General features: G+C 36.5%; 1 protein-coding gene across 1 annotated transcript; it reads right to left on the bottom strand.

Moving 5' to 3' along the window:
• Positions 1 to 95: 95 nt before the first annotated feature.
• LOC148278592 (nuclear pore complex protein Nup88-like) lies at positions 96 to 15837 on the bottom strand. Its single transcript, XM_088231171.1, has 11 exons — positions 15717 to 15837; positions 14521 to 14739; positions 14077 to 14248; positions 13735 to 13872; positions 11533 to 11638; positions 10599 to 10858; positions 9397 to 9510; positions 7286 to 7509; positions 6946 to 7105; positions 3419 to 3507; positions 96 to 897 (listed from the first exon to the last, which is right to left on the bottom strand). Exons 1-11 carry the CDS (start codon positions 15806 to 15808, stop codon positions 831 to 833), a joined length of 1641 nt encoding a protein of 546 aa, XP_088087297.1. The 5' UTR covers positions 15809 to 15837; the 3' UTR covers positions 96 to 830.
• Positions 15838 to 21415: the final 5578 nt, after the last annotated feature.

Here is a 21415-nt window from a genome sequence, read left to right as displayed (position 1 = left end):
TGAAACCTTTAACTAAACGCAAAACTGTGCGGTGAGATTCATGTGATTGAATTATTTCAAAAACATTTTTCATTTTCATTTTTTATACTTCTTCATGGACCAGGTGGATTTGTCAGCAATATTTTGGAGTTTGTCCAAATTTTTCTAGACAAGGACTGGGATGAAAGAATTGAAGTAATATAGATGTTCAAATATCGGCAGAATGGTGAATGTTACAGTATGTAAAGTGGCCACTTAAACCGGCCAATGACAGGTCATAAACCCTGTAGATGCTTGGACTTCTATATTACCTTCTCTTAAATGTTCTTCAACTCTGTTGTAATATGTTAATATTAACAGCTCCCCATGGAGTTCAATCCAGTCCTTGTCTACAAAAATTTGGACAAACTAAAAACATTGTAGATAATAATAATTATTCAACAGTTTCAACTTGTCAAGTTTTCAAAGATTTTCCACCTTAATCTTTACTCTGACAAACAAACAAACACAACACTTTTTTTGTCAATTGTGTACTCAAGGAAAATTAAAAGAAAATGTATAATTAAAAGAAAAATACATACGACAAAAATAAAGCAAGATCTTTATTTGAACTCCAGTCATCCGGATTGCCAAATACCAAGATCGTTATCAGGAAATAAAAAAGATGTTATAATAATTATAAGTTAAAGTAAGTTTTTAATGTGATTTTATTTTGCTGTATTTCAAAAAGTGATCATAGAGTACATTTTGCATTTTCTTTCAAAACATTGCCTCAATTTAATGATTAATCCTGGATAATTGGAGTTTCACTGTGCTTTGAATTAAAACTTAAAAATAATAATGACAGTCATCTAATAAATGTTCAACTCGCTCTTGAGAATGTTAATCTGCTGGATGATTTCTTTAATTTGTTCGGTTCTGAAAAAAAATAAAACAATTAATATTGAATGTAAAAATCATCATTCACCAGTGGCGCTACGCCCGTTGTGGGCCCTGGCCTCCTCCAGAATTTGTCTCCATTCCTCCCTGCACCCCGCGGCTCTTCTCCAGTCCGTCAGTTTCCCACTTGCCACTTTCCACATTATCCAGCCATCTTAATTTTGGTCTGCCTTCCGGAGTGGTATAAAAATTTAGATGTAAAAATGCTGACTGAAATAAGTGAATTTATCAGGAGAGTCAATTAAAAATCGGATACTTTTTTCTCATAGGATCCACTCATATATTATTATATTATACATTAAAATGGTCTACTTTGCTCATGTTCGCAGTTTGCTCGAGTATGCCTCTTCTGTTTGGTCTCCACAATATGTCACACATAAAGAAAAGTTTGAGAAAATTCAATGGACATTTCTTAGACATCTTAACTGGAGATGCGGGTATACCGATCTCAATTATATGTCTTCCTGCAAAAAACACCACTTGCTTACTTTAGAAGATCGCCGTCTACTGTTGGACATGGGGGTGCTTCATGACATACTCAGTGGACGCCTTGATAGTCCGGCTCTTTTGTCGGAGTTAACATTAAATGTCCCCGGCTACCGCACCCGTCACACGTCGAGCTCTCTATTTCATGTGCCAGCAGTTCGTACGAACTATGCCCAGAACTCTCCACTTAAACGTTTTGCTAGTGAATATAATTTGAACTTTCCCCTTATTGATCCATTTGATTGTAAAAAAATAACATTTAAAATGCACGTCTTAAAACATCCTTTTTTGTCCTATACTTAGTTTCAATAATAAAGTTTTATTTTATTTTATTAAATTTTATCTCTAATTCTTCATATTTTATATATATTTATATTTTCGATACCTGACACCCTCTTTCCAATATAACACCCACACACCCACCCTCTCACTCACTTACACTCACACAAACACACTAGTATGTATTGTACGTGTATTTAATGTATTTCTGTGGATATCTGTCATTGGTTTTATTCTCTGTATATGTTATTTGTTATATTTTTATTACATGTATATTACTGTTGATATCCCCAATAAATAAAAAAATAAAAAAAAATATATAACAATGTTCTTATTTTTTTAATATTTCACTTCCGATTGGACCATAGTCGATGGTTTGAAGTAAATTTAATGATCTAAGTCACATATGACTGACGTGCTAGGAGACCTTTGTTGCTGACAGTTTTTATGGGGAAAAAGACTGATTTTCAGGAAATTGTTGACAAACTGCAGGAAAACTCAACTCATCCAGGTCTTCTTAATATTAATGAGAAAAATACTGATTATTTGCAAACAATCCTGTCCTGATCCTGATCAGCCTCTCTATAATAATTGTCAGAATATTGAGAAAGTTAACGGCTTTAAATACTTGGGAGTTCACATAACTGAGGATGATAGCGTGCACCTGCTCGCAACCTGCCTAGGAATTACTGAACCAACTTTTAACATGATGCGTGTTGTCTGGAACTCTAGTCTATACTCGGTCAACACAAAAATTCGACTATTCAACTGTTGTATAATGCCAGTACTCTTATATGGGTGTAAATCTTGGCACCTTACCAAAGCTCAAATGCCAAACTTCTGAGTTTTGAGAGTAAGTGCTTGAGAAGAATATTAGGTATAAGCTGGTTCGATTTTATAACTAACATTGAAGTCCGAGAACGGACGCAGCATCCTCCTGTGTTGAGCGTCTTGAAGATGCGGCGGTGGACCTGGCTTGGATAATTTTTTTTATTTTGAATAACACATTTTTTATTTTGAACAAATCTTAAATTTTGATTTGTGAACGGAGATATTTTGAATCGGGTAGAAGAATTTGCGTATCCGGGAAGCATGTTTACTAGAGATGGAAAAATGAGGAAAATATTGAGAGGAGGGTGAGTGCCCGCAACAGGGTGAATGGAGAACATAAATCAACCACGGATCAATCAATCAATCATGTTTGTCGCAGGAGGCAAAATAAGCAGTTTACAATGGAGTCCTGGTGCAAACCCTTATGTATGGGAGCGAAGTATTGAACTGTAACAATAGGAATGAAACTAGATTGAATGCTGTCAACATGCGATCTCTCAGGCAAATCTGTGAGATCAGTGCATTCTGTAAGGACAAGCATTATCGACAAAATCAAGAAAGAGGTGCTGCATTGGTTTGGACAACGAAAGAACGGCTAAAAGGAGTTGTGATATGAATGTTGATGGATGTAAAAAACGAGAAAGACCGAGAAAGACACGGCTTGAGCAAATTCAACAAACACTTGAAGACAGACAGGTTAAGTTGGAATAATCATCGTGACGCAAAAGATGTATAAATGTAGAGAAAGCGAGATGCATAGGCATTCTATCTTCTCTTCCTACCCCCAGGGGTAAATGGCCTGATGGTTTTTTGTTTTCTATTTAACGTGCGATTCTTTCAATGGTTTAAATTTTGTAAAACATCTTTTATGCCTATTAAAATAGGTGTGTTTGTAAAAACTCACTGTTTCTCTAAGGAGGATTTGATAATCTCAGTGTGGTTTTTCCCCAGGAGAATTTCTTTCTTCAACTTACTGGAATCCCATTCTTGCATCTACAAATAAAAAAAAAACATATTCAAAAATACATATTATACTACAATCGTCATTAAAAAAAGAGATGGCGAGTAAATATTTTCTTATTTAGATGGCAAACCTCATTATTAAAAAAAAACATAACAATATTTAGATTAGAATATCTTCTTCCTATATCAGTCTTCTGGATTGCAGTTCTTTTGAGTTTTATATAAAACACAGTAAGTTATTCATATTCAACATTAAAACATAAAAAAAGAACAACTAAGATCCAGTAAAGAATGTAAAGGTTGCATCTTGTCGCCAAAACTCTTCAACCTTTACGGTGAATATATTATGAGAAGAGTGCTGGATGGGTGGAATGGTGGTATCAAAGTGGGAGGTCAACAAGTGTCAAATCTGAGATATGCAGACGACACGACACTGATTGCCAAAGATGAAACCGAGCTAGCAGAAGCCTTCAGACGGATATAGTTGGAGAGTGAGGCTCTGGCTCTGAAAATAAATCAAAGTAATACAAAGCTAATTAATTAACTATGGATGACTTATATAGCGTCATTTTCATAATATAATACCTCAAGGGCGCTTTACAAAGTGATTATATAAAGATATAAATTTAATTTTAACTTTTTAATTTAAGAAAAATAATGTACTTTGTCACCACATGCTAAGAATTTATTCAAATGATTTAGAGAACAAGTGGGTTTTAAGTTTCTTCCGAAACATCACTTCACTTTTACAGCCTCGCATATTGAAGATTTTAAATTTGTAATTTAATTAAAACAATTTATTTTGTTGACACATGCTACGGATTTATTCAAATGATTTAGAGAACAAGTGGGTTTTAAGTTTTTTCCGAAACATCACTTTACTTTCACCTCTGCTGGGAGAGCATTCCATGCCATAGGGCCTGCAACCGCAAATGCGCGTTCACTAAATTTAGTGCGCTGTTTGCCTAGAGGTATAATAACTTTTCCTCTCGCCGTAGACATAGCTGATCTAAGCGTGAGACGCCTGTCAACTAGTTCATCTGGAATGCAGAGTTCCCTTAGATATTCTGGAGCAGAGTTGTGCAGTGACTTATACATAAGCCAACAGAGTTTGTATTCCACCCTCTGTGGAAAACGTAGCTAGTGCAATTCCCGAAGTAGTGGAGTGATAGGACTGAACTTAGAAATTCCAAAAATAAGTCTCGCTGCGGCATTCAATACAGACTGTAGGCGAGTCATTTTATTCATTGGTAGACCTGCGTAGATACCATTACAATAATCGACTCCAGACACTACAAACGCATTTATTAATGATTGTAGACAGAGCTGGCAGTCTCCTAAGGACAAGACAGATGCGAGACCTTGAACTGATAGATGACTTTGTGTACCTCGGCTCGCTTATCTCCAACAACGGCAGTTGCAGACCTGAGATTGGTCACAGGATTCAAATGGCCAAAGAAGCAATGAACCGTTTGGAGAAGATTTGGCGAGATCGAGGAATATCAATAAACACAAAAAAGCGGTTGATGGAAGCCTCGGTATTCTCCGTTTTCCTATATGGGGCTGAAACGTGAACGATGCGTGCCTACGAGAGGAAGAGGATCGATGCGTTCGGGATGTGGTGTTGGAGAATAAACTTCAGCTGAATACAGATAAAACTAAGTTTATGAACATAGGAAATAAAAAAATCCCTATTTCACCAACAATAGTGATGGGATGAAGAACTATTAAAGGAAGTGAAAGAGATAAAATATTTGGGGATTATTATGGATTCTAGATTGACTTGTTGAAATGCGATCTCTTAGACGAATGTGTGGGAAATCAATGTATGACAGGGTTACGAATGATGAAATCAGGCGAGAGTGTAAATCTAAAACAAGCATAATTGATAAGATTAAGAAAGGGTCTCTGAGATGGTTTGGTCACGTAGAACGAATGGACGACGAGAGAATGGTAAAACAAGTATATATGGCAAAAATGAACGGCAACGTTAGACGAGGACGACCAAGGAAGACGTGGCATGATCAGATAAAACAAAATCTTAAGTCTGGTCATGTCAAAAGCAGACAGAACCGAAGGGCATGTATGACAAGATGTATGAATGTGGAAGAGGCTAGGATTGTATGCCAGAATAGACGTGTGTGGCGGTCCATTCTCTCTGCCTACCCCTACGGGGAAATGGCGTGATGGTAGTAGTAGTAGTAGTAGATTGACTTTTTCCCAGAATACAAGATATGTGACAAATAAGATAGCAAGGAAGGTTTCTCTTATGGGAAGAAGCAGAAGATATCCAACTGCAGATTCGTGCTGGATGATTTATAACTCCATTATTGTGCCTCATATAAATTATTGTAGTAGTATTTTGTTTTTGGCAACTGAAGGGGAAAAAAATAAACTTACTGTTCTACAAAATAGGCCGGGCTATGAGAGTAATTTTGAGAAAAAATAAATACATTAGAATAAAGTTGATGCTGAAACAAGCAAACATTATGACAGTACGTCAACTAATATATTTTAATGTAATGTTTTTTGTTCATAAAATGATTAATAATTATACCTCAAAAGAGTTGACTCAAAAGGTTTTTTCTAATCAATGTGAACACGTATATAAAACAAGAAATAAAAACGAAGTAAGACTGCCATTTCGTAGGAAAACAAATACACAGAACTCGTTGATGCACCGAGCTGTGAGCTGTACAGTTATATAATAAGGAAATACCATCAGAAATAAGAGAGCAAAAAAATATTATTTCATTTAAATGTCCTATAAAATAAAGTAGGTCCTTGGAAAATATTGGCCATTCCGAATATAATAAACTGCCCGATGATCTAAAACACGAAAAATTGAATAAAAAATCCAGAAGTGTCGCAATCAAAAAATATTTCTTAAATATTTTTGATAGTGATAATTATTATTGAATTTTCATAGATGGTGTTTTATGTTTCTTGTATAATAATGTTTTTTTTCTATTTCGGATGTAGTAATATGTATAATTATTATGTATTGTCAAAAAAATGTTTTTTCTTATGTACGGTCCCAAATGAGTTTCTTTAATAACTCCAGACCTGGTATTCCAAATGAAATTATAGCGCGGTATAGCGCGTTTTTACGTACTAAATACGCATTATAGCGCGCTGTAAACGCGTTCGGAATACCAGCCCTGGGAGTATAATCTGTACTTTTTGTGTATGTTTTATTAATAATAAAAAATAAAAAATAAACCTGTTAGATTGTTCTTAGAATTTTGACATGAAACCTAACCTTATATCTTCCATTATATTTGTGTTCATTTTACGCCGATTTTTAAAACAAAATCAACATAATTTTTTCTGTTCATTTCCAACTGAGGTAGGAGCTCCCCTCCAACCACCAACGAAATCTTACACAGGTAATAACGGACGCCATTTCGAGGTCAATTGCGCTACTTCTAACATTGACCGAACCCAGTTTCAACACGATCTGTTTACCTTTTCCCTGTGACAGATGACCTTATAGTTGATCTTGTCCAGTTCCCTTTTGAAGAGTTTAGTTCTAAGTTCTGCCTGCTTCAGTTCTGTACTCATTTCCTTCTCAGCTAGAGATGGCGTACTCTGTTTCTGCTTGAGAGCTCTTAAAACCTTACTGCACCTGTGAAAAGCAAAGAAACAAATAACATTTTTAGCAAAAAACCATCGCTATTTAAAAATTCTTATATGTTAGGAAGAGCGCCTCAACTCATTCAAAGTTCTATACAGGACTCAAAATTGAGAACTATCATATTGAGTTGTCTCGTGTAATCACAATCTAGTAAAGCCAAGTCGCTCCTACCTCTGGTTCAGTTGCTTCTGCGCCTCGGTGGCCCTCCGGACCTTCTCGCGGAGGGCGAGCGCCGCGCCCCCGGCGCCCCCCGCGCCCTCCAGCGCGCGCGCCTCCCCCAGCTGCAGCCCCTTGAGCAGGCGCAGCGCCCGCACGCGCTTGTCCAGCTCCTCCCGCGCGCGCTCCAGCTTGCTGAAGTGCTCCGCGTAGAACACGTGCGTGGCGTGAATCAGCAGCTGCGAAAATTCGATGATTTTAGCGATTGGATGATCATCATTATGAGGGTTCACCAAATGAGTTAAAAAATATATTTCGGGTTAGTTAGTAAATACACAAGTCACACAGTGACGTCAGGAACTTATATACCACTGATTTAGATCTACAAGAATAGTTGATATGAGCAAATGGTAATTTTGTCAATATTGTGAGAATGATATTTTTAATTACACTGGGCAGTAATATAATAAACTTCCAATAGTTTTTTGACATTTCATCCAGTACTTTATATAACTCTTTCCGCTCGACACAATCAAATGCCTTGCTATAGTCAATGAAACAAAGTATAACAGGTATTTTGACCTTTTACTTTTCTCAATAATTAGCCTCATATTTTTTTAAATATAATTATTTTTTAATTTTTTAGTAAACAGTATTACTATAGTCCTTAAAATATTGCTTTGAAAGACAACAGCCGGAGGCGCGATGCAGAGGCCTGGGTGAAGATCTATGCGACATCCCAACGGTGATAGGTAATAAAGAACTCACACGAGAGGTAGTATCATACATGATCAATATAATGCAGGAAATTGGTAAAATAAACCAAAGTAGGGTACAAAATGCCGAACACTCCTCTAGTGGAACGGCAGGCCTGTTGACTGCTGCCAACAGGCCGGCTTCTCCTGAAGAGTTTTAAGTGGTTTCCTCTCCACGTGAGCAAATGCTGAGAAGTTCCTGATTAGCCCACATTAATATATCCCTCCTGATCCCAGTAGTTTAGATAAATTTTAAGATTTTTTCATTAGATTTATTGCAGAAAAATCCACTTTTTGATATATAAACCTTGTATATTATGAGCAAGGTAATAAAGCAACTCCCATATAAAAAAAATATTGCTTGATTAGAATGACAGTTGTCAGCAAAAGTGACGACAGAACTTTTAAGTGACGTCTAAGGAGTGTTTTATATTGACACACAAAAAATCATTGGTATCTGGCATGTTAATGATATTTTTAATACAATGCTTGACTTATAAATCAACAAAATTTTATGAAATCAGCTTTAAAACTAAAAAAATAAAAAATAAACATAATTATTAACTATATTATTGTTATCAAAAACATTTTTCACTTTGTGGTATGACATTTTACATTTATTTGATTATAAATTTGTTTAAACCACTTTATTTTTTTATTACACTTCGACCGGTTTCGAGGTTACTACCTCATCGTCAGGAATTTAACTAACTTATAATTACACGCGTTGCTATTTATATAATAAAATATTGTATGAAGGAGACAGAAAATTGAAAGAAAGAAGATAAAATAAATCATAACGGGAATAGTTTTAAAAGAGGACTCGAACTTAAATTTAATTGATTATTTATTATTTAAAGTTTTTGATTAATGGCTTTACTAATTTCTAATCGTTCTAAATTATCTAAACAAAAACCATTTTTATTGACGTGCAAAATTTCTACACACGTTTCTTGATTAAATTCATGGTTTTCGGATATAAGATGATTTGCGAATTCTGAAAAATTATTATTGCTCAGACATCTTATATGTTCTTTAGTTATTATTATTTATTATTCTTTTCTAAGATATATCTAGAATCAGACCGCTGGTATTTTTATTTGAATTAGTTCAAGCAGAGCAAAGCTGTCAATTATCAATTTTAAATAAGAAAATCATAGCTATGACCTACATGTAAAATTTTTATGTCGATTGATTCGTCAAAATGATGTATTACTTATTTAAATATGAGGCATCGTTTGATATATCGTTATTTAATCTATGTGAAGCTAAATGTTCCTCAATCATCATCCATTTTAACACTAGCGCCTCGTTCAGGCTCCTTCCAAAATGTGTTCTACTCTATGCAAATATGTAAGTATTAAAACTAACCTCGAAACATTCCTGAGCTTGAGGTTCAGTCTGCGTGGCCATCTTCAGTAGTGGCTGTGTAAGGTCGTGTTTCAGTATCTGACGAATGTGCATGTCAAATGGCACCTTTTGCATCTGTAAAAGAGAATAATATTCAAAGGTCTGGTGAACAATGATACAGCTAAAAAATTGCAGGTAAAAAAGATAAATTAAAAAAAAATTCAAAACATTGTTTACTGTAAATGTTTCAATTTCTATTTTCATCATCATCATTCCCTTTCCGGACCTAATGGTGCATAGGGCACTGCATTGGTAACCATTCGCAGCATATCTTGGTCATTTTTGTTGCATGAAGGTAAGATGATCAGTCTTACCAGGGACAATGAAATAATCTAGTGTGAAAATACCCTTTTAAATAAGTGTTTCATATCAACCGTGTCGGGAATCGAACCCGAGACCTCTTGCATGGTAGGCAAACGCTCTGACCATTACACTACGAGGCCATACATATCTGATATACTTTACTAAATGGTCACCCTAAACCTATTAAACTCACGCCCCTCCCTTCACCCCTCCCTTTTTTCAACTATTTCTCAAACAACATAAAATATTTTCATTATCTAATGAGTACATGTTTGTCCTAATCAGTGCATGTGCTTATTAAAATGCAGGTCTTATATTTTTTATATTTAAGGTGTAAAGTAAATTTTGCATGTTGGTTTAATTAGTGTCCTGACGAAGAGATGGGTACGTCTCGAAACCGGTAGACATAGAAAAGTCGGTAAGTGGTTATTTACAAATATTTAATAAAATTTAGTAAAATGTTTGACCACAAAGTTAATGCTTTAAATAAATAAAAAAATATTTGCATTCTTATGATTTACCCTAATATTTCATTTTCAACAAGTTGTAAATAAATCACTATTAGAAAACACAAATAAAGTTGGAATAGAGTGGGATTCGAACCACGGAGCATTGGTCCGTGAGTCCGAGACACTAGCCACAGGACAACAACCCGATTCATTTGCAATATGAGGTTGTGCGAGAGATAAATGGAGGAATTGGGAGGTTTGAGGCTAGATAGACGTCAGTGGGGTAAGATCTATCCGTCCTTAGCCCTTTTTTATTTTTCCTGTAATTTTCCTAATATTCCTCAACGCCAAAATGTTACTGTTTATTCTTCGCAATATAGTGGTGGCAACCATTTTTGTATCCATTTTTACCTCTTTTAAGGAGACCGAGAGTTGACCCCTGTGGTACTCCCGCGCAGAATGATGCGAGTCCATCAACAGTTGGCTATGTCCCGCGGTCAGGGGCCGGCAGAGCAGCTGTCCCTTGCCCAGCAGCACCCAAACCGCATGGGGGGAGTAGGACACGGCTAGTCCCAGAGGAGGGTTAGGGCTGGAACTTTTGGTCTTGGTACAGACAGAGTATTCGGCCGTGCTGGACTGGTTCAGTGAAGGAAGAAGCATTTCTATATCAGCTAGAAAATCGAAAAATATTTGAAGGTTAAGACTCTTCCATCTGTTTAAGAGTTGAGGAAATGTGGATGTTCAAACACGGGCAGAATGGTGAATGTTACACAGTGTGTAAAGTGGCCACATAAACCAGCCAATGACAGGTCATAAGTCCTGTAAATGCCTAGACTTCCATATTCCCTTCTCAAAAACGTTTTCCCTCTCTGTTGAAATAAATTTAAATATGAACAACTCCCTAGGGAGAAAATCCAGCCAGTCTGCAAGCATTTGGACATACTCAAACATTGTTGTAAATGGTTTTTGTTCTGGAACAGTTTTTGTTCAGCAACTAAGGTTTTTGTTCGGTAACATAAAGGAGACTGCCGTTGTTATTAAGGAACTAAATACAAAAAGTCAAAAATGTATGAGATACTGCCATTTATACTCCAAAACTTTCGCGTTGTCAATATTATTTTTGTTTTTCTATCCATCACCATGTCTAACTCATTTCAGATCGATGGTTGAGATTACCGTCTTTGTTCAAACATGTTAAAATGCACTAACTAATCTTTTTTACAGTGATTTTATGAGTATTTTTTCAAGCAGATGGTGTTTATCTCTCGATGCCATCCGAATGTGTCATGGATAGACAAAACCCCATTAAAGTCTGTGAATAAATAACAAATATTGAGGATTTTACCGTCGCTTCCATCAAAGAATGCTTCAATCTGGTTGACAAACGGTACAGTGACTGTGTGAACTCCTGTCTCATGAGAACAGAAATACCTGTTCTTCACTCCTTCGTCCTGAGAAAAAAACAGAAAAAATTCAAATCAAATATGAACGTTTAAACCACTTGATGGCTTTATGACACACTTACACTAGCAATTATTGGAATGTAGACAATTTATTTATGACAATCAAGGTTTTAAAAAAATATCTAAATAAATGAGAGGTACATTACACATCTACAGAGCGCTGGATATAATCAACTCCATCTGGGTGGGGCGCTTGAGGTGGGTTAGCCAGGTAATTAGACGACACCAGGACGACGAAAACCCCTGGTAGCGCATAAATCTCCGTGTGCCACAGAGACGACGAAGACCAGGAGGGCCCAACATGTGATGGATGGACTGCATCAGAGCAGATAAGGCAGTGTTGGAAGTGAGGAACTGGAGAGGAAGTGTTGCAGGCTGGCAAGGAGACTCTTGGATTCAGCCGAGGCCCACCCAGGGCTGTCGAGCTTACGATGATGACTGTTTGTGACATGTGATTTTTGTCGTTCGAATATATACCGATCTTATATTTTATTTATATTAATATATATATTATATAAGTGCACATAATATGTATGTTCATTTTGCACCAATGCACGCGTATTGTCTTACCTAGCTTGTTTATTGTTGACAATCCATCGTATGCACTGTATCTTGTGGTTCCATATTGTGTTATATTTATTTATTTATTAATGAAATCATAGTCTTTATATAAAACAAGGTACAAAAGAACAATTTTAAAAAGTAAGACCAATTACAGATTTCACACTAATGAATGCAGGAGGAGAGGGGAAAAATAATTTAATTCTAAAAAAGTAAAAATAAAAATATTACATAAAAAGTTCATAAAAAGGAGAAGACATTGTAAAGCTACTCTACTTTCCTCCCTCTCTCTCTGCTTCCATGAACATTTCAATTTAATTAAAACAAAATCACAACTAACAATAAATTATTCGATGCAGGTAGTAGATGTAGGTAAGTATAAATTAAGAGTTGAAATCAAGTAATTAAAATTAAAAGTAAAAGTTAAAATTAAAATGAAAAGTTTAAATTAAAATTATCTAATAAATAAATAAAAATTATCTTAATATATGGGACTCGTTGCACATTATTCATTCAATATGTACCACTTAAATTTTAAAATGCTTTATTTAGAATAAGGTTTTGACACTTACTATACTTTTTTAAAATACAATCAAAACATAACATTACTTAAGAAAAATATTTTTAAAAAGGTTTCAAAAGTAGGTATAAACTATTTAATTTAATATTTATTTTCTTTATAGTCAAACCTCTTACCTAATTATATAAATGTTTGGATAATCTATATAGCGCCATTTTTGTGAATATCACCTCAAGGGCGCTGTACAATAAATAAATATCCCAGCACGTCTTGCAGCTACAGAGCGCATGGACGGTTGGGATTCTAGTTCCTCGTCTCCAGTTATAATATATAACAATTATGACATAGGAGCTAGATAATAGCACGTCTTGCAAGAAATCTAGCCCCTATTTACATTTTTAATTTTTTTATTGATTTAACAGTGAAGTTTAAAGTTTAAGTGATATTTCAAAAACCAATTTATAATAACAGAAGTAAGATAACAACAAGTCTTGCAGCTACTGAGCACATGGATATGGTTCTCTCCTATACACATTTTTAATCAGTTTTTTATTTACGCACCGACACACCCTCACAAATTCATTCACACACATTCATATACACATATATGAATACAAACGTCGCACACATACAATTTTATAAACTCTTCTCTTATATTATAAGATTAATAGTGGATTTTTTTTATTGACTCTAGTATTAAAAATATATTTCTACTTATTTTTTATGTAAATAGCTGTAAGAATCCCAAATAAACAAACGAAATAAGTATTGTTGATAAGACACATGCAAATTGCTTTAAACATGGTTTTACTACGCGCTTGGGCAAACATTACAAATGAGTAAAAATTGACTGCGGGCCGCATGTAAAATACTACTCAAAGACATACATTATTTATTGTCATTAAAAGGAATTTGAATACAAAATTGACTCTTACATAACAAACAATTTATTGAGAACCTCCAAACTTCGGGACAAAAAGCCAAATAATTGTTTGATACTCACCGCAGTTAGGTAGATTGGACACGAGTAGCTGAGATCAGCGTCACTCAGACTCAAGCCAAGATCCAACTCGATAGCCTCGATGACATAAAGTGATTGGTTTTGGATTTGGACATCGTGCTGATTGCTGTTTGAGTTGACCTGGAACAATTTTTTAAATGAGCATTATTCTTTAATGCAGCGGGGAAAATCACAGACAGTGATAAACTTCAAACTTCGGTTGAGGGCCAAAAGTAGTAACTTTTTAGACCCCTTTCACTTTGATGTCTAAAAAAATTAAAAACGCTTCATACATCATCGGCATACTCTAACGTACATGCATAAATATTGAAATACGAATTTTACTTTTTCATTGTCCTGTTCATCTGGGAGTAAGACGCAGTGGTATAGAGTTCCTCCACAAGTCGCCACACACACCAAGTGGCTCCCCAATGACAGGATGGAACAGGACTCCACTCCGTAGTTGTCGTCAGCCGGTGGATACATGGGGAGAGGACCATGTACCTTACGGGATTCCCTATAAACAGAAATTCATTGAAAACACGTATATTATTATTAGTTTATTCTAGATATTTATTACAAATATTTTGCTCTAGATCAGTAATGGCAAACCTATGATCCACGCAGGCTTTTTAAATCAGCATGCTTGGGTCTACTGGTTAGACCTAAAAATGTATGAACATTCGTTCCCAATGTCTACCGATGCCTTATCCACCATTAGTTGCGGAAAGTAATGATGGTGATGATTAATAAATAATTAGGTAATAAAATATGAGCAATGTTGATTACCCTTTGTCTTCCAAGCCCACGTCCAGTAGGCATACGTCCCCGTTGCCCCGCAGCACGAGAGCCGGCCACAGCAGGGGGGCGCGGCCGCGCGGGGGCGCCAGTGCCAGGGCCACGCTGGCCTCGCCCAGCACGGGGCCGAGGCGCAAGCCGCGGGCGGGGGCGCCGCGGCGCCCGAGCGCCAGCGTACGCACGCAGCGCCCCGTCGGCGCGTCGTATACCCTGCAGCGAGAGAGGTTTGTGAGACGAGCAGAGTGGAGGAAGAGTGGAGGAATGGATGAAGGAGAGCAGGAGTTAAAGAAGCGAACAGGACATGAATTAAAAAATAATGGAGAGCAAGAATGGCGGAGAAATGAATGTAAGGAGAGTTGAAGGAAATGACCAGACGAAGAATGGGGGAAGATGGAATGAATGTTAGGACATGAGGGTTGGAGGAATAGATGTTAGAAAAAACGAAAGAAAGGTGAAATTGTCACAAGAAGAAATTAAGGAGTCGAGAAAGTAGAACAGAACAGGAACAGAGAAAGAATGGAGGAAAGGAAGAATGGAGAAGTTGATGTTTGGGAGTTGAAGTAGGAGTTGATAAAAGGAGGGAATGACAGGAATAAAGTAAGAATGGAGAACATGAGTAATGGAAAAATTGTAAGACGAACAAAAGAGGAGAGTTGACGGTAAGGACCAGAAGACGAATGAGAAGTAGAGGGAATAGATTTTAGGAGGATAGTAGAATTGGAGATATAAATGTAAAGACAAAGGGGAATATGGAGGGAGATTGGAGGAAAGGAACGAAGGAAGAACAGGGGAAACGAGAAACGGAAAGAGAAAAGAAAGGGGAAAATAAAGATTAGATTTAAGTACTAAATGAAGAATTGAAGCGAGGAAAAAAACAAAGAAATTATGAGAAGAGGAAAAGAGAAGGAATGGAGGAATATTATACTTAATTGTTTGATATTTTGGTGTGGGACGAAGGAATATTTTTTCGAAGCTACAACTGGTTTAACTATAGGATAATTGTAATACGTAAAATGTGTTGTATAACTATATCCAATGTAAATTTGTACCATTTGGAAGGCTTGCCTTGCTTAGCCAAAGATACTAATATAAAACAAAAACAGTTAAAATTCAATAAATATTTTTTTAGCTTTTCAAACAACAAACCATATCCGATGTACAATATTGTATGTTATGCAAATACGCACCTGAATGTATTATCAGCTACAAGAACGATGAGATGAGTATCCGTATTGGATCCAGGGTGCCACGCTACCTGGTAAACCTCTGACTGGGTCATGTAGAGCCTTTCGTCTAAGCTCTGAGACCTGGAAATGAAAGAAAAGTTATTTTAGAACACCATGTTTTCTCATACTGACCCAAAACCTTTATTTCACGCCTTAACGAAGATATGATTGACCCGTATGGAATTAGAAGAAAACAAGGATAAACGTAGACTTAATGGTGTGGAAATGCAATTTCTACTGTGGAATCTGGGGAAAAAATGGCTGATGAAATTGTGAAGGGGACCTTGCTCAATGAAAGTCCCTTTTTGCATTTCAACATTCAGGTGGCAATCAACTCGGATCAAAAACGACAGTTTTGTTGGTTAGAATCAGTTTTGGCGAACCTTAAATTCTAATAAGGGAATTCGATACAAAATTCTATCTGACCCTCTCCCTGGTACCATGCCTATAAAATGTCGAAAAGAATCGTCATATAACATTTTGAGTTGACCCATGCTAATCCATCTTCATCCCACACTGTGTGAATTAATGGTGAAGAGATCTACTGGATCTGCTTGTTGTATGCTGATGATGCAGTTCTGTTAGCAAGCAGCAACGAGGGTTTGCAAAAAATAGTCTCTAGAATGTATGATGTATGCCTGGAGAGCGTATTGGCGATGAACGAAAGTAATCCAAAAGTGATGGTATTTGAAAGGAGAGGTGAGGTTACTGATTGCATAATAAATGTAAACAACGAATGTCTCGAACAAGTAAAAGAATTTGTGTATCTGGAAAGCATGTTTTCAAGAGATGGAAAGGTAGAAAAAGATGTTGAAAGGATAGTGAATGCGGGCAACAAAATGAACGGCGCACTAAGCACAGTAATTACTAATAAAAATATGTCAATCGAAGCAAAACTGGCAGTGCACAGTGGAGTTTTAGTCCCAACACTTATGTAACACCCAAGTGAAACATGGAACTGGCAGAGAAAGGATGAAAGCCGAGTGAACGCGGTTGGAATGCGATCTCTAGAAATCAATGTATGACAGGGTTACAAATGATGAAATCAGGCGAGAGTGTAAATCTCAAGTATAATTGATAAGATTAAGAAAGGGTCTCTGAGATGGTTTGGTCATGTAGAACGAATGGACGACAAAAGAATGGTAAAACAAGAATACATGGCGAAAATAAACGGTAACGTGAGACGAGGACGACCAAGGAAGGCGTGGCGTGATCAGATAAACCAAAATCTTATGTCTAGTCATGCCAAAAGCAGACAAAACCGAAGGGCATGTATAACAAGATGTATGACTGGGAATAAGCTAGGAATACATGCCAGGATAGACGTGTGTGGCGGTCCATTTTCTCTGCCTACCCTTACGGGGAAATGGCGTGATGGTAGAAGTAGTAGAGATCTACGAAAAGCCGGAAGATTTATTCCAAAGAATTCCAAGTTGTGTGACGATTTGACTAATTTACACATTCTGGACTTTGGGGCATAAAAACAAAAGTCGCTCTTAGAAGATTTGAGTAATAGCAGATTTTGACTTCTGGTGACATGGTTGGGAACGAGAAAATAAATTGATTGCAACAGATAAGTATTTTGAAAATGCATATGATATCCATCTCAGTTCTACGTTTCCCCAACGAAGATAGATTAAGAGATATTATATCCTTTGTATTGGAAACTAAACCTTCTCTTTTTCCCAAATTCATCCCATTTCTTGTCAGTCTTCCCTAGAAGGAGTTTTGCACTTGTCCGAATTAACTGTTATAAAATATACAAATTATTAAACAACAAAAAAATATTGAATGCAATCTCTCTCGCGAATGTGCGCTCAAACTACGTACACATGTAGAGTTTCGTGCATTATGTAAGGATGGGTGAGATTGAGTATTACAACTTTGAGCTCCGGCCGAATAAATATAGAGTTTACCCTGTACAAGGCCCATTTTTGTGAAATTTCATGCTTTGTGAAGGGTTTCTTAAAAGTGTCATAGTTATGAGAATACTTGGTTAAATCAATTGAAACTTCTCATATTTATTTGAAATACGGTAAAACCTCTAGGGGGACTTAGTGAAATAAACTATGAATGCGGGAATAAGAGGTCAATACACAAGAAGATAAGATCGGGTAAAGATACCGCCCTGGAAATCTGCATTACCATTGGCAGGTTCAAATTCTAAAAAAGAGACAAGTTTCAGGTGTAAATAAATATATTTAAATAAAATTAGAAAACAGAACAAAAACAAAAAAAAAATAAAGTTTATTGCATTGGAAATAATCTTTTATCGACGTTTATTTTTTACCGTTTTATTCCCGTAAGTCAACATTATATTTTCGGCTTTGCAAATAATATTGTTTTCGGCATCAGTTATTGAATGTGAGTAGTAGAATGTTTCTATAAGAAGCAGAACCCCTCAAGTCTGGAACGATCGTTATTTAAGCGAACCTACCGGAAGCATAACTAAAATGTTTTTCCCTACCATTTTCCATGCCTATGATTTCAGGAGAATGCAGAATGCTGGCTACGAGCTCACCCAGATGCTTACGGGTCATGGTGGGTTTATGAGCTACCTGCATCGCTTCAAGCTCTCCGAAATCGACAGCTGCCCATGCGACGATGAAACTCCTCAAGATGTCCCTCACCTGTTGATGCATTGCCCCCTTTTCAGCTTTCAAAGACAACAGCTGGAGGCGCGATGCAGAAGCCTGGGTGAAGATCTATGCGACATCCCATCGGTGATAGGTAATAAAGAACTCACACGAGAGGTAGTATCATACATGATCAATATAGTGCAGGAAATTGGTAAAATAAACCAAAGTAGGGAAGAAAATGCCGAACATTCCTCTAGTGGAACGGAAGGCCTGTTGACTGCTGCCAACAGGCCGGCTTCTCCTGAAGAGTTTTGAGTGGTTTCCTCTCCACATAAGCAAATGCTGAGAAGTTCCTGATTGGCCCACATTAGTATATCCCTCCTGATCCCAACAGTTTAGATAAATTTAAAGAAATTTAATTGCAGAAAAATCCACTTTTGAAATATAAACCTTGTATATTATAAGCAAGGTAAATAATAAAGCAACTCCTATATAAAAAAAGTAGAATGTTTCTGATCTTTCGAAGATGGTGCATGCTTCTGAAAATGAAGGTACAGGCGGCGGCTCCTCTTCATCAACATCGACCTCTTCAGCTGTCTCCTTCGACCTTGCGTCACACGACCTCTCGATAGTGTCTATCTCACACGTTGGGATATTGTCGTCGAATGTAACAAAATTGTTGAAATTCGTCTGTGTATCAAGTCTTAGCCAATCATCTTCAGAAACCTTAACTTGTTCCAATGAGGAACTTCAGCCCTATGGGAAATTGGATACGAAAAATGTTTTTTTACGCGGGGTAAAAATTAGAGCAATAAATTTTACGACAAAGTTTCTTGAAAATGTACAGAAAAAATAATAAAAAATATTTTGATAAAAACGCACTACTTTAAATGACGTCACTGGTTCATGTGAACCAACCTATGATCTGAGAGCTATGGAAGATTTCCGGTCTGCTTGTCGCTTCTGGACTAATAGGAAGAACTGAATCAGAATAAGCGGAAATGAACCTCTGACGTTACACGCGGAGTTATTTCAGAAATACAAAACTTTGAAAAATCGTAGCGCCGATAATACGATATATAAAAATTAAAAAAAAAAAAAATTGACTTAGTTTAACAGTCTATTAACAAATAAAAAAATTGAAAAAAACCACTGAACTTCCTCATTGTCATTATATCCTTCTTTCTCTTTCGAACGTTCTGCGCATTAGAACATACACAAAATATTAAAACATGTCAAATACGCATCGTAATTCAAACGATGAATGCGATAAAATGGTGGATAGAGAATCGATCGATGCGATCAATTTTTGTATGTTTTATATGAAATTATTTCTGAGTCGTAAGAAATAAATGACACATCCGGGAAAACGATTATTCGAGGAACGATAGATAGAGGTTTCACTGTAATTAAACAATTCATTGTTGTATGATAGTTTTGCCAACATTGGCCTTTATGCAGAGCCACGTTGTAATGTTCGCACATATACCGGGCCTCACACCTTTTTTTGCGCTTTGTATCCCGGAGCCGTGTTAACACGTGATTATAATAACAACAAACCATCACGCCGTTTCCCCGTAGGGGTAGGCAGAGAGGATAGAACGCCATAACACTCTATCTTGGCATACAGACCTCGCTCCCTCTACATTCATACATCTTCTCATGCACGCACGCCGATTATTCCTACTTTTGACATGTCCATCTTCAAGTACTTGATCGTGCCATGTCTTTCTCGGTCTTCCTCGTTTTCTGCATCCATCAACATTTGCATCGTAGATCCTTTTAGCCGTTCTTTCGCTGTCCATTCGCTCTACATGTCCAAACCAACGCAGCACCCCTTTCTTGATTCTGTCAATAATGCATGTCTCAGCCTTACACACTTCACGGATCTCGACATTTGTGCACCTATCATACATCGTTTTACCACACATTCCTAAGGGATCGCATTTCGACAGCATTCAACCTACTTTCATCATTATTTTTCCAATTCCATACTTCGCTCCCATACATTAGAGTTGGCACTAGAACTCCGTTGTGAACTGCTAGTTTAGCCTCCTGCGATAAACATTTGTTTGCCAAAGTAGATTTTAGTGCACTGTTCACCCTGTTCCCGGCACTCACCCTCCTTTCAATATCTTTCTCGGCCTTTCCGTCCCTAGTAAACATACCTCCCAGGTACACAAATTCTTCTACCTGATTCAGAATATCTCCGTTCATGCTGATCTCACATTTAGTTATATTTTCGTCCCTTTCAAAAACCATCACTTTTGATTTATCAACATTCATAAGCAAATCGCTTTTCTTGCATACATCGTAGACTTTTGTTACCAAGAATTGAAGGTCTTCTTTGCTGCTAGCAAGAAGCACGGCATCATCCGCATACAGAAGACATAGACAATGCGTTGTGTCCCGGTCCCGTGTTTTCACGTGGTTTACCAGCAGCGAAAAAGTGCTAAAAAAAGTCTCCACATGTCAATAAAATGCACTTTTTTAGACAGCTGGTAAACCACGAGAAAACACGGGACCGGGACACAACGCGTGGTTATATAATCACGTGTTTACACGGCTCCGGGATACAAAGTGTTGAGAAAAGAGATCGGCGATGATTTGGACATGTAGAGCGAATAGACGGTGAAATAACGGCTAGAAAGATTTGCGAAGCGAATGTTGATGGATGCAGAAATCGAAAAAAGACCGAGAAAGACATGGCGTGACCAAATCCGACAAATACTACAGATGGACATTTTTATTTAATTTAATTTTATTGAAATAAACGGCACTTAGTGCCTTTTACATATTAGTTACAAATGCAATTAAATATACATACATGTAAGCATAAGTAATACAGAGCATTTAAAACAATATTATTAATTAACAAATAAAGAAAGTCTAAAAATGAAACACTATATAAAAGAATAAAATATTACCAGTTATAGAGTTATCGATAAAAAAAAGATAATTTGGTATTAGAAATACTTTGAACCAGTTAAAAAAAAACTAAGAAAACAATTTTGAATAACATAAAAAAAATAATATATATGTATTATTATTTAAAACTAATACTTAGATAATAGTATATAT

This window comes from Micrasema longulum, unplaced genomic scaffold, assembly GCF_059751315.1.
Source record: "Micrasema longulum isolate JH-2025_06_02 unplaced genomic scaffold, ASM5975131v1 h1tg000858l, whole genome shotgun sequence".
Lineage (NCBI taxonomy): Eukaryota > Metazoa > Arthropoda > Insecta > Trichoptera > Brachycentridae > Micrasema > Micrasema longulum.
Note: the sequence above shows the minus strand (reverse complement) of the source record. Positions and strands in the feature narration are given on the sequence as shown.